Source organism: Corvus kubaryi, unplaced genomic scaffold (assembly GCF_017639235.1).
Source record: "Corvus kubaryi isolate FWS band 111438036 unplaced genomic scaffold, C.kubaryi_AGA036_p1.0 76, whole genome shotgun sequence".
NCBI classification, from domain to species: Eukaryota; Metazoa; Chordata; class Aves; order Passeriformes; family Corvidae; genus Corvus; species Corvus kubaryi.
Window position 1 is genome coordinate 9,733,179 of NW_024582063.1, and position 12,226 is coordinate 9,745,404.

A 12,226-nucleotide genomic window follows, 5' to 3' on the forward strand; every position below is an offset into this window, starting at 1 on the left:
CCTCAACCAGCATGAACTAAGAGCCCCCAAGTTCAGAGCCCCAAGTACTCCAAAAGCAGTGTGCTATTTTATTTTGAATGGCTGTCATGGTTTTTAAAGCCTTACACTTATGTCAGGGCTCATACCAAACTTGCCAAGTTGTTCATGCCATATCCAAGTTGTTCATGCTGTCAGTGGTTATTGGCATAACTGTTCAAGGCAAGCAGGACCCTCTGTAGGTCTCTTATTTTTACCAAGTGATGTTTGGCAGGATTTGATCAAATTGAGGAACTCTGAGAAGAATAACCTGAGTGATGGTTGGGCAGATGGCACCAGCAGTGGTGTGTGAAGTGTGCGTCAACAGAGTTGGATCCAAGGGTAGCCTTGAGACAGGATGCCAAGAGCTGGGGAAAGGCAGTGGAGAGGCCACTGAAGTGGCCTGGAGCAAATATATAACCAAATGGAAGTTATTAGCCTGTAATTTCATAATGAATTACTGCCTCGGCACAAAACTATTACCACAAGAGTAAAGAAACACATAACTATAAATTAGCAGTACCATCACTTCAAGAACTGTCTCATAAATGCTCATTTTTATCTCTGAACTGTGACTTACTATAAGGTAATCCTCCCGCATACCTGAGTCCCTAAAGCAACCTCAACCCTTCCAGCAGCAATCTGAAAAAAAAAAATCAATTGGACCTTAATTTTTTCACTGACTTGCCTTTTAATTACCTTACAAACAGTGTAGCTGTTTCTGGTCTTCTAGTATCATTTCCAGTTCTTCTATTTTTGCCACCTAATTTCGGAAACTCAAATGCACTAGTGCAGGGATGAAAATGCTATGGTCCATAAAAATTAATTAATTTTGTCAAGAAAGATCAGCTTTAGAGGGAGTGCCAATACAATTTAAATGTCTCAGGTCATAACTGAAGTTATATTTCTGTGCCACTTCTTCAGTAGACTTTAATTTTTCAGTGGCTGGCTGATGCACCTGTCTGCAATGATTCACTTCAGCTACCCAACCATATATAAAGCTTTTCTTAAATCCCTGTGGCTAGAATGCATTTCTGTTACCTGCAGGCTGACCATTGCTGGAGAAGGCACAGGCCACAGGTAGGCCATTTAATTTGTTCTATTCCTGAAAGGTGCTGATACGCTGCTGCCTAAGGCTATTTACACATTGAGCTGCCCCTGGATATTAAGAAAGGTGGTGCAGCCTAGTTTGTGGTCAAAATTTGCCTGTTAGATCCTGATGGTAGCCTGACTTGTTCTCACCCAGATCTTTGTGATTCCCAGCATAAGGAATGAGGAGATTTTTGAACATAGTTTTAATCCTGGCATTATCTCTACTGGGTACAGAGTGCACACACCTTTTTCCTCTTGGAGCAGTTCACTTAGGTTGCTAAAGCTTGTGGGAACTAAAGGGAGCGGTGCTGAGGCTGCCTCAAAGTTGAGCCTTGACGCTCCTGTCCAGGAGTGTCAGCTCCTGTGCAGTGTCTAAAGTGTGTCATATCCATTAGAATTTTCCTTTTCCTGTCCTCCTGGGCATTGGTGGCATCTGTGAAAGCCTCTCAAGCTTGCCAGTGCTTGTCCCCCGGGCTGGGGATGTCTGAGCCACATTGTCCATCCATAGGTCAGGCGTAGGTGACTGGTGCCACAGACAGCTGGGACTCAGATGCTCTGGCAGGACCTGTGTTGGATGTGATTGCATTTGCATGAAGCAGAAAATTAAAAAACACCGAAGTGGTCTTCATTTTATCTTCCTTTTACATGCAACTAACAGAGGGACCACTCCACAAGCAGCTCCTGGCTGGATTGTCAAATTCAGTGCATGTGCACAGAACACCCCTAGGCATCCATGGGGACCCACCAGAGAGGGTTGATCTCAGATGTCCCATAACACAAGAAATGATCTATTGTAATGCAGATTTCCCCTCTTCCTCAAAGGTGTAACAGGCACAGCATTCTTCACACAGGCTTTGCATCAAGCAGTATTTCAGCTGTCCCTACTGCATTAAAATATATGCCTTAACTAACAAGTGGCTGTGTGCTGGGAGTTATTTTGGAAAGCAGTAATGGGCTGCACTATTTGTGGAAGGGGGGAAACTATAAAGCACCGTGAGGAGAAGTTGTGACAGACCATGCATAGCAATCTCCTCGCTCTTCACAGCTCCTTGAGGACAATCCTGCCACCAAGCCAGAGGAAGGAAAGCCTCCCCCCTCAGCAAGTGCAAACTGTGATCGGCTCAAGGGTTAGTGGTGACGAAGGAAATTAAGTGGGTGTGCAAGAGAAAGGACAGGCCCTGCGTTATTGCTGTGACTAATAACAAAATTGCTGCAGGTTTTCACAGTTAAGCTGGTTTTCTTTTGACATGTGGTAAGCTGGCTATTCCAACTAAGCTGCTTTTAGCTCTCAGATGTGAAAGGGATAGGTGAGCGAAGCCTTTCTCACCCTCTAATCAATGCAGAATTAAAGAAAGAGCCACTTAGCATAATCTTACCCAGTAATGACAAGGGCTCTGCTAGCCAAGGAGGGGCTAGAGCAAGGAGATGTGTGTCTGTGTGTGCAAGAGACTTTACTACAGCTCTGTGGTGACCATTAAAGCCAGATATCACTACACACTATGCTTGCTAGTCACTTAGGCAGCTTTTCAAAATCACTTGTGAACTCTTGTTGTCAGTAGCCATCATGTAGCTGTCCAGCTCAATTTCAGAGCCACCATCTTGGGGGTTTTTTCTGGTCACTGCACTTTTGTGACTTTGAGGGTCTATGAGCAGTACTAGTTGTTGTCTGCTGTTCCCCCTGCCCCTACTAGAAGTGCTCCCTTTGGTTCCAAAATGGCCAGCATCTTTACTTTTACTTACTTTGGCCATGTCTGTCTTTGTCACCTGTTTCCTACACCCCTTAGCTAGCTTTTTCTCAGGGTTTGGAAGTCTCTCACACACCCCTCCTATTTTTTTCCTCTGGCAAGTGGCACGGCTACTCCAGTCTCTTCCAGGTCTCTGCAGACTCCCACCTCTCTAGGGCTGTCACAGAGGCCTTGCTTGGAGGATGCCACTTTGGGCTACCACACAATTAGATCAGGTGCCACATGATGAGTCTCTTCTCAGGCCGTGCTGAGGAATGTTGTCTTCAAGCTGAAGGTGTAACTCAGTGGCAAGTTTGAAGTGCTTCAGGCATAGAGCTGTGTGTTGTCTGACTGAACATGCCCCATGCTGACAGCTGCTGTATAAGCAGGACTGAGAAGGAACTGTGTGAGTGGGAAGCATAATCTTATGTGCATGCTGCTCCTCTCAGAAGCTTCACATGCGGAAGTTTCTCCTTAACCCAGCTACGAAAGGCTTATTTGCTTTTTAAACTCACACCACTAGGGAATGCATGTTGCATGCAGTGCACAGCAGAGATAAAAGTGACCAGTTTGCATTGTGCCCATCCTGCAGGCTTTCAGTGAATATTAGTGTTTCTCCACCACAGTGGAGCACTTATTTTTCTTACACAAGGCTATAGTTTTCCAAGACACAGTTCTCAAGCCAACAGTCCATTTCAGCTTTATTCATAGAAACAGAAAAATGTACAAAATTATGAAAGATATATAAAGCACTGAAAAAAAAATAGAAAACAATTTAGTTCTGAAATAAGCATCTCTATATGACCTTCAGAGTCATTTCCATATTGGACCCAGAAGTTCTGCATGCATACAAATTGGAATCCAATCACTCAGCAGCTCCTTGGTTCATGTAATAATGGTAATCAATAAGACTGAAGAACAGATTCATGACTTTTTGCTCTAATGCTAATTCCACTTAATTGCAAAGTTTGAGAAAATTCTTGCCCTTATCTCAGTGCTGCCTCAAAATGGAGGCCAATCTCAGATTCCGTTAATAAATTCAGAGGCTTAAAGCCATATACTCTGTGGCTGAGAGAATCCCTGCAATCATCATTCAGCCAGTCAGGAGGGCCATGTTTCTGGCCAGGCAGCACTCAAGGTAAGTTATTTTCAACAGGCCATGGTGTCTCCTAGAACTGGCTTCCAGGGGAAATCATGACATTCTCAAGGCAGGAGAGCCGGGGCACTCAACAAGAAAGGCTTTGAAACAGAAAGAGATGGGCTTTTCTCTGCATGGATAGAGAGCTGAAGCCTCTGCCCTTATTTCTTCAGGAATAAATGGAGGGTACAAGAAGGCTGCCATAGTTGTGAGCAGCAGAGACATCAGAAATGCAGGCAATAAGCAGAAGACTGAATTTCTGCTTATTTTTCTCAGGAACTGAATTCCTTGTTGAAGGGATAAGTTGTATCAGACTTGGCTGAAGCTGCAGGAGTGATGGACAGTAGGATACTAACTCCAAACAGGCTGAAAGGTCTGCCAGGGGCATGGAACAAGTTTTGACATGCTTTGGGTGAAGGAAGCTGCTTTTGGAAGAAGTCCTCTCCAGAACTCGTGGCCTTTTGACCATGCCTAGGGAGAATGTCTAACTTTAGAAAGACTAAAGGTCTTCTGGCTGCTCTTCAATATCAGTTTAAAACAGAACAGTGTACCAGACACCCACAGCACCAGACAGGGGAAGGATCTCCCCTTCCCTCAGAAAGCAGCGTGTGCTGAAGCACTCCTGCAACATGGACACCTGCAGGCATGACCTTCCCAGCTCTGGACAACACAATCTTTGGGCAAAGATGCTGCTGTAACAGGTCTGGCTGTGGGCAGAGGACATGGAGCTCCAGCTAATTTGGTATTGGACCTTTCTGTTTTTTCCTAAAGGTCTTGAAAAGTTCCTCCTAGGGTGTCTGCAATATATTGCAGGAGCTGATTGCCTGGACACCAGAGAATGAAGCAGACTGAACAGATTTACCATTCACCCAGACTGGGGATATCTCCTTTTGTAACAATACAAGAGGCAGACTGAACAGTCTGAAGGTGGTATTAGCCCCAAAATAAAGGTAGTATTTTATGCTTTAGCTCTAAGACAAGGCAGACAGCGCTTAAAGCCCAAGGAGCTTTAAGAGCATATTTGATTAAAAAGGAAAGCTGTTCCTTAAGAAAAGACCTGCCTCCCTACTCTCTCTTTTTAAAGAAACAAAACCATTTCTAAGGTTACCAAAAAAGTGTTATTTTAAAGGCAAAATTTTAAATGAAGACTTTAAAAAGAAAAAGCAGACTTTGCTACAGTAGGTGGAAAAGTAGCTTAAGGCAGAACTACTCTGGTCAGTGAGAATACAAAATGTTCTAGCTTATATCAGAAAGCAATCAGGAAGAACTGATGAGCATCATGCCCTTCATGGAGCAGTGTAAGTGCAGGGCACAGCCCTACATGCCCCCAGACACCAACTGTGAGAGATTGGGCTTTTTGAATTCTCCAAGGTAGAATTTTTTTTTTTCTTCAGTATCTCAAAAGTGGCTGCAAAACATGAAAAAAATCCTCAACATATATAAAATACCTGTTCTGAGATGTACACTTCTAATGTACATAGAGTCACAGAGATGCTGTTTTACAAAAATAACATAATTCCAAATGCTTCATAATTTCTCCCCATTCCCGGCCGTAGGCCATCAGTGTTTCTGCAGTTCAATTCCTGCATTTGCAATCCAGAATCAATTAAATAGCTTTTGGTTTTAATACCTGGACTGAAGACTTGGTCTGGCTCACCCTTATGCAGACAGAATATCCAGTGTAGAAAAACCATTAACCTGCCTTAAGAATAATTGTTTGTATCATTCCTAATGCGCCGCGCACTTCTGCTCCCACTCAATTCCAACATGAGAATAGCAGTACAGGAACCCAAGAACAGTCAGGGTTGCCCATGGCCAGCCTATAAATAGAAAAGACAGACAATACCAGTCAGAATAATTAATGACTGCTTCAAGTAGAAATACTCTTGGGAAGACCAACTTATGATGCTTCCAATTAATTTTATTAGCAGTTCAGTCTCATAAGTAAGTAGAGTCAACCCACAAAATTTGAAAAGGAAAATTGTCTAAGCTTCAGGGTTGCCTGACCCCCTGGCAGGGGGGGTCAGGGAATTGGACCAGATTTATTCCTGTCGAATTACAAAGGTCTGTTTTGATCCTCTCCTTTGTAGTGGGTTTGTCTATCAAGCAGATTGCCCCAATGAACCCTGATGCTTTAAGCTGGCTATGGTACTCCCTAGGCACAAAGGGATGCATAGCCACAATGAAGATTATTAAAAATCTGAACTAGTCCAGTTACCTGTTCTGCAAAAGGAGTCTGGGGTAATCTCTCATTAAGATTGTTTTGGATATCCTGCAGCTTGGTGTAAAGCCTGATGCACCCCTCTTCAGCCCACCAACAGCTAATATGTGTCAGTGAAGAACAGACAGACCTCTCTGCCTGATTTGCCTGATGCCCAGGCTATTTTTTAACTAAAAAGACTCTTCCAATATATAAAACCTTTGCTGGGGAAATGATGTTTCATTAATATTACAAATTCTTTCACGCAAAAGTCACCATCTTTTCACTTGAACTTATCACAGCAAACAGCAGTAAGCAGGAGGTCACAAGCCAAAAGGTCTGTTGCTTTCCAGTGGAGTTGTAAATAATTCGAAAAATCTGTAATCAAGTAAATGGTTTTGCTTTCTTTGATACCTTTCCTGACACCTCTGTTCCCTTTGTCCATTCTCCTCCTTTCTTTAGAATGTATGAAATTCAGATCTTACAGGTTGAAATCCTCAGCGCTAGGCCCTGATGTTTTTCAGTGTGTGTTGGCTGGGGAAAGAGGACACAGAGAAAGATGTTCGTGGGTTTTTTCAATGGCTTTTTTGTTGACATAAAAATTTTGGTTATGTGCATGACTGGTTTTCTGCATGCTGTCCTTGAACTACCAACACCTGCTTCTGAAAGAAAAGCTGCCCCTCTTGGGGAAAACTCCAGTCTAAAGGAACCTGCTGGCAGACATGAGATTGGCCTGGAAGAAGGGATGGAGAGAAGCTGTAACCTCTGCACAACATGATACTCTGCAGGAAGAGCTCTTTCTGAAGGTATATTTACAAGGTGCTTTGCAGGCTGGCTTTGTCCAGGCTCCAAGCTAATTCCAGCCAGGGGACAGTTAAATTGTGCTCACATCCAGCTGAGCCTTGGCTCAATACCAGAACTCAGCAGAACTCACAGCCCCAGACTCAGTCCTGCACTTCTGGGGATGGCATGTGCTGGGATCCTTCCTCTGTGCCCCAAGAGCTGGGCACTGTCACACTTCATCCTGGGACAGGTTCAGAAAAAGTTGCTTCCCCCTGCTATGAATAGCTGGGTTTGTTTCATGAACCTCTAATTATTCTAGCCTTGCTTTGTGTTGAAATCCAGTCCTGTAACCTGACTGATTTTCATGGAGACATTTACAAATATTAATCCCTTGTCTTCACAACCCCCTGAAGCCAAATTATACTTTTGTTTAATTATTTGTTTCACAAAATGAATTTGCTGAGGTACCTCCAAAGGGATTTTTAACCATAAAAGTCTTGTTTTTATTTCAGTGAAATTAGGCTACTGCAGATTAGGTTTCACCTTCAACAGCAAGCTAAAGCCCAGCTGTGCTTTGTCTCTGCTAAAATTGCATGTGAAAGTATGTCAATAGATGTAATAAAAACATACCTCTTCTGGCAGCAATATTGTGGCGGCTGCTTTATACAGACTGAGCCAGAAAATTAAAAAAGGACTGAGTCTAGAATTGTTCTTCTGTTTTAGGGGCACTTTGGAAATTTGCTAGTTACATGTTTTGCATTTTTAAATACTGTAAAGCTCTGGCACACAGAAAATGTGCCAACCGTAGTTTGACTTGCTTGCTCTCCTCAAGCAGTGTATAGAGATCCTGTCAGAACACATAGCTATGCACTGGACATCTTTTCTAGATGTCTTAGGCTTCCAGTAGGATTCCTCCATAGTGCCCAGAACCTGGGTTCACAGGTTTTTTAGCCACTATAATCAGGTTTGTGGTAATCCTCCTGGAATGCAGGGAGTCTATCCTGTACAGTAACGGGTGTCAGGGGCGGCATTCAGCACATCATCTCCTCCTGACCTAATGAAGGTGAGAAGGAAGGGGGAAGACGAAGTGACCCCAATATGGGCAAAGGAAAAGGGGATTTTTAAAAATTCAGTCTTGCTACAGTTCTTGTAGGAGGTGCTGCACAAATCCCAAAGCATTTCTTGCTGCTCAGGTAGGAGGCAGCTCCAAGCAGGGGTAAAGGGGCACCTATGCCTCGCCCTTTCTTGCCATACTGGAACCATGTGTAGTGCTGGTGGGTGGGTGTGGGGAAATGCATGCCTTTGCTTCAAAGGCATCATGCTCTGCTCCTTGGCAATCCCAGATTAGCTCCAGCCCACTGAAGGCAGATTTGCACAGGTACATCCACACTTGAGAAGCAGCCCAAGGACAGCCTGAAGCAAGCAGGGGACCTTTAAACTGTTTTCACTCATCTCTTCCATTTTAGGACTGGATATACCATAAGGTTATTGAAAAGTCTGAAGAACTTGGTCTCCAGAAGGTGATGATGTAGGGAAGGACACCTGAAGTAATGCTAATGCAGCAAGGGTGCAATTTCAAATTCTGCCCAGCATGCGTTTTCCTTGTCGCTGACCTCCACAATCAAACAGCAGCACAAGCTGCTCTCTCACAAGGCAAGGTCACAGGAGCCTTCTTCTGGCTTCCACAGTTTCTCCTTGTAAACCCAAGCAACCAAACAGTACCAATGGCCTCGGATCCACAGTTCCAAGGAAATGTCCTCCTTTTACCCTGGGCCAGCATTGTAAGGTACGTTTGTCCCTCAGGCCTTTCGCTGACTCTCATTCTGCTCCTACTCTCAGACACCATTCAGAGGGCTCTCCTTTTTGGTGACTCCTCAGCTTTGCCTTATCCCCCTAAACCACTGCACCCTCACCTATACTGTACCACTCTCCAAACTCTGCTTGGAAGGGTACATGTCTGCATTCTAGATCAGTCTCTCTATGAAGTCATACATAGAATGTGCTCTTTAAAACATTATTGGTTTCAGATCAAGCACTAGGCTGTTAGGAAATGACTGAATTAAGTCTGTCTATTCAAAACCATGTCACATACCGCCTTAAATCTTACAGTTTCTTGACTGGTTTCAGTAATTTGATTTTGGGCTTGAAGGCCAAGTTTCATGGGACTACTCAGATTTTCATAATTTTTTTTCACAGGAAGATGAATGTATTCATTAACATATGCTATTTGTAGATACAAGGACTAATTCATATGCTCTTTGAAAATCCAGCAATATTTGTGAGCTTTACACAAATGTCTGCACAAATGTCTTCTAAGACAGCTGGATATTACTTTTAACAAAAGAACACTGGGTGAGAATCACAACCAAATTCTCTGCTTATGGTGAGGTATGCTGCTCCACAAAACATCAAACACGAGCTCCTTTGTGAGGAGGAGTGCAAATTTTGTAGAGAGGTAGCAGCAGCACTTGATCCATCTATCACACAACCTCCTTCCAGAGAAGTCTTCAGGTCCAGCTAGTCCTGAGGCACTGCTCTGTCCAACAGAGCTCGTGGACTTTCTAGGAGTCTTGCTGGTTAAAACCACATTTTGGTATATTATGTACCCAGCTTTTAGCCTAAAGAGCAGGAGACTTGTCTTCATTACACCATCAAGATAGAATTGATACAAACTTGCTGCTACAGGAACAGCTTTTGGAGTTACTCCTTTCTTTCAACTTCCTATCCCTCATTCCAAAGTATTTCTGGATACTTTGAAAACTACTAGAAAAGGTCATGTTTCTAACACATTCTGGATTTTGACAGGAGTGGTGTAAAACTAAGCTTTCAATTAAAAAGTAACAGTCTGGATCACAGCTCTTAAAAGACCAGTTATATCCCTATAACCTCAGTTCAAATCATTTGAACCAACATTTAATCATGTATCCAGAAAGAAGCTCTTTCAAATTTCCTCATCACTCACAGTAATGAAAAAGAATCACACTGGCAATGTTTTGGGCAGGTTTCAATCATCATCAAAATGCTAGGAAACAGTCCTTTGTTCCTTCCAACCTGTGAGGTGTAAGAGAAAGGGGCTGCAGTTACATTTTGCATTTTCCAAAACTGCCTTAGTGGCTCTTGGACCTGAACATTATTTTTAGCTGTGCCTTGGCTGCACAGTCCTCAGAAGTCTTCAAGTGCAGAGTAGTTATTAAATCAATTGAAGTCAGAAGAAGTAATCTCCCTGAAAAGCTTGGCTTCAGGAGCATGCATCTACTCTGATTTGGAAGTACCTAAGTTGCTGTAAGGCTTAGCACTCAGGAAAATTTATTCTTAAACAAAAGTTCAAATGTGACAAGACACTGCAGCAACTCCTCTGTAAAGTGGAATTAAAGAGACACAATGGTGGGAAGGAGGAAGAACAGGCACCAGTCTGCCAAGCATAATAAAAAGCCAAAGCAAACCAGCATTTGAGGCCAAGACGTCTCTTACCTACAATTACTAACATACTTAGAGGATCAGTAAAACTACCACTTTTTCAGAAAAAAGAACACATTCCAAACTAAAGATCTCTTGAAAGACGCCTATTATCTAGCCCAACATTTGAAGCATCTTCAAAGGCTGGGCTAGATAAACTCTGCACTTTTTAATTTTAATTTAATGTCTTTTTGTCACTTCCAGGTGGACCTGTCTGACCACTACAGCAGGGAATGTCACACAGCATGTGTTACAAACATGGCGCAGTTTGATACCCAATTAGTCCTCAGATATTTGGAAAAGAAAACTCTGTCTCTTTTCAGCTGTGTTATAGCAAAGCCCTAGCCTGATTCAGAGCAGGTTTTTTTGCGGCTACTTTCAGACTCCACATTGCACACGTGTCAAAGGACAGGCAATAAATTCTACAAACACACAGCCCTCCAAGTCCCATCCTCCCACCCCACAGAAAGCAGCACACAGAGTCACAGGGTCTGTAAATTCAAGATACCACCATGTCCCATTATGAGCCCCCAGCTAACAGCTCCCACAGTTTTCCCCTCCATCCATTGTGCAGCTTGGGAGCAGAGGAGCTCAGCCAAGGGGAACCAGCTTGGCAGATTAGGTAAGGCTGACCTGACCTATTCCTATAGATTTCCAGGCACTGAAGACACTTTAGCTGGTGGGTGTGGAAAAGGTCCAAATATTAATAAAAAGTATTACTGTACAATAGGTAGTATTTCAAAGGAAACCCAGGGAAATGCTCAAAGGATAACTCAGATCGGTCCCATGCAGCATCTGGAAACATGACCAAGAAGGACAAAATTCTAAGCTTCCAGGTCTAGACCTGAACCTCAGCCAGGTACACTGGCAGTAACCACAAAATCTTCCTCTTCGGTAGACATGAAGCAGTTTCCAGCAAAAGGCACTAACAAATGTAGAACATAGTAGTCTACTTACGTGAATTTTAAATCATTATCATCCTGAAGAATGCTTACATCTGAGGCTTTCTGAGTACTTATCACTGCTGTGAGAAACTGAAAATGGAGACATAACAGTCCAAGACCATCAGCCGCAACACAGGATGACCACAACTCATTCAGATCAGCATTACTGAAAGCAAAAAGCCAAAGCCTCTTAGTGTTCTCATAATGCAAACAGGTTGGATTTAGTAGACAGAGGTCACAAAAGTTGTGGCTTTCCTGTGTTCTTACTGTGCATGGAACCAGGCTTCACCATAGCTAAAATCATTTTACTTTTATGCTTGATGGCGCTGAAGGAAGTTGTGTGCTGACAAAGACTTTCTTAAGCAACAAGGTATCAACTTAACCTATGTCAGGGCTAAGGTTGCTGATCACACTTTTTCCTGTTAATTAGATAAGCTGCAAATAAATAAATTCACAGGTAGAGCTCAATAGATTGGCCCATCCTATAGCTTTTATGAAGCACCCCTCAACACAATTCAGTGGTGGTGCCAACACTATTTTCATTGCACTAAGTATGTATATGAAAGAAAAACAAAACAAAACACAAAAACCCCCACAACCATCACGTTGTGCTATTTGCTGGCAACTGCTCTGTGGATGCAGGTATCCATACAGGATACGCCTGCCTGCATGGATTCTCTGTTTTGTCTTTGGAGCTAGAACCTCATTTAATGCTAACTAACCATGACCACTACCAGCTCTCCAGATGCTGCACAACGTAGACAAAAAGAGTTATTTCCCCTGTATGTATCACATGATACGAGCAGGATAACTTCACTCTATATTTCTTGGAGTGTTTTTGTGATACTATCCTACCCTAAGCATTTTTACTTCT

The 12,226-nt window shown here is 43.1% G+C and overlaps 1 protein-coding gene across 4 annotated transcripts in view; it reads right to left on the reverse strand.

Annotated features, from left to right (window-relative positions):
- Positions 1-3,508: 3,508 nt before the first annotated feature.
- The window catches only part of HHAT (hedgehog acyltransferase), a 151,506-nt gene continuing 142,788 nt past the window's right edge, over positions 3,509-12,226 (reverse strand). For 3 of the 4 annotated variants that reach the window (XM_042051432.1, XM_042051433.1, XM_042051428.1), the window contains one exon: positions 3,509-5,789. In XM_042051432.1, the coding sequence (XP_041907366.1) occupies positions 5,698-5,789 (92 nt within the window). In that variant the 3' untranslated portion in view covers positions 3,509-5,697. The remainder of the gene's footprint in view (positions 5,790-12,226) is intronic. The other variant, XM_042051430.1, reaches the window with a different exon arrangement.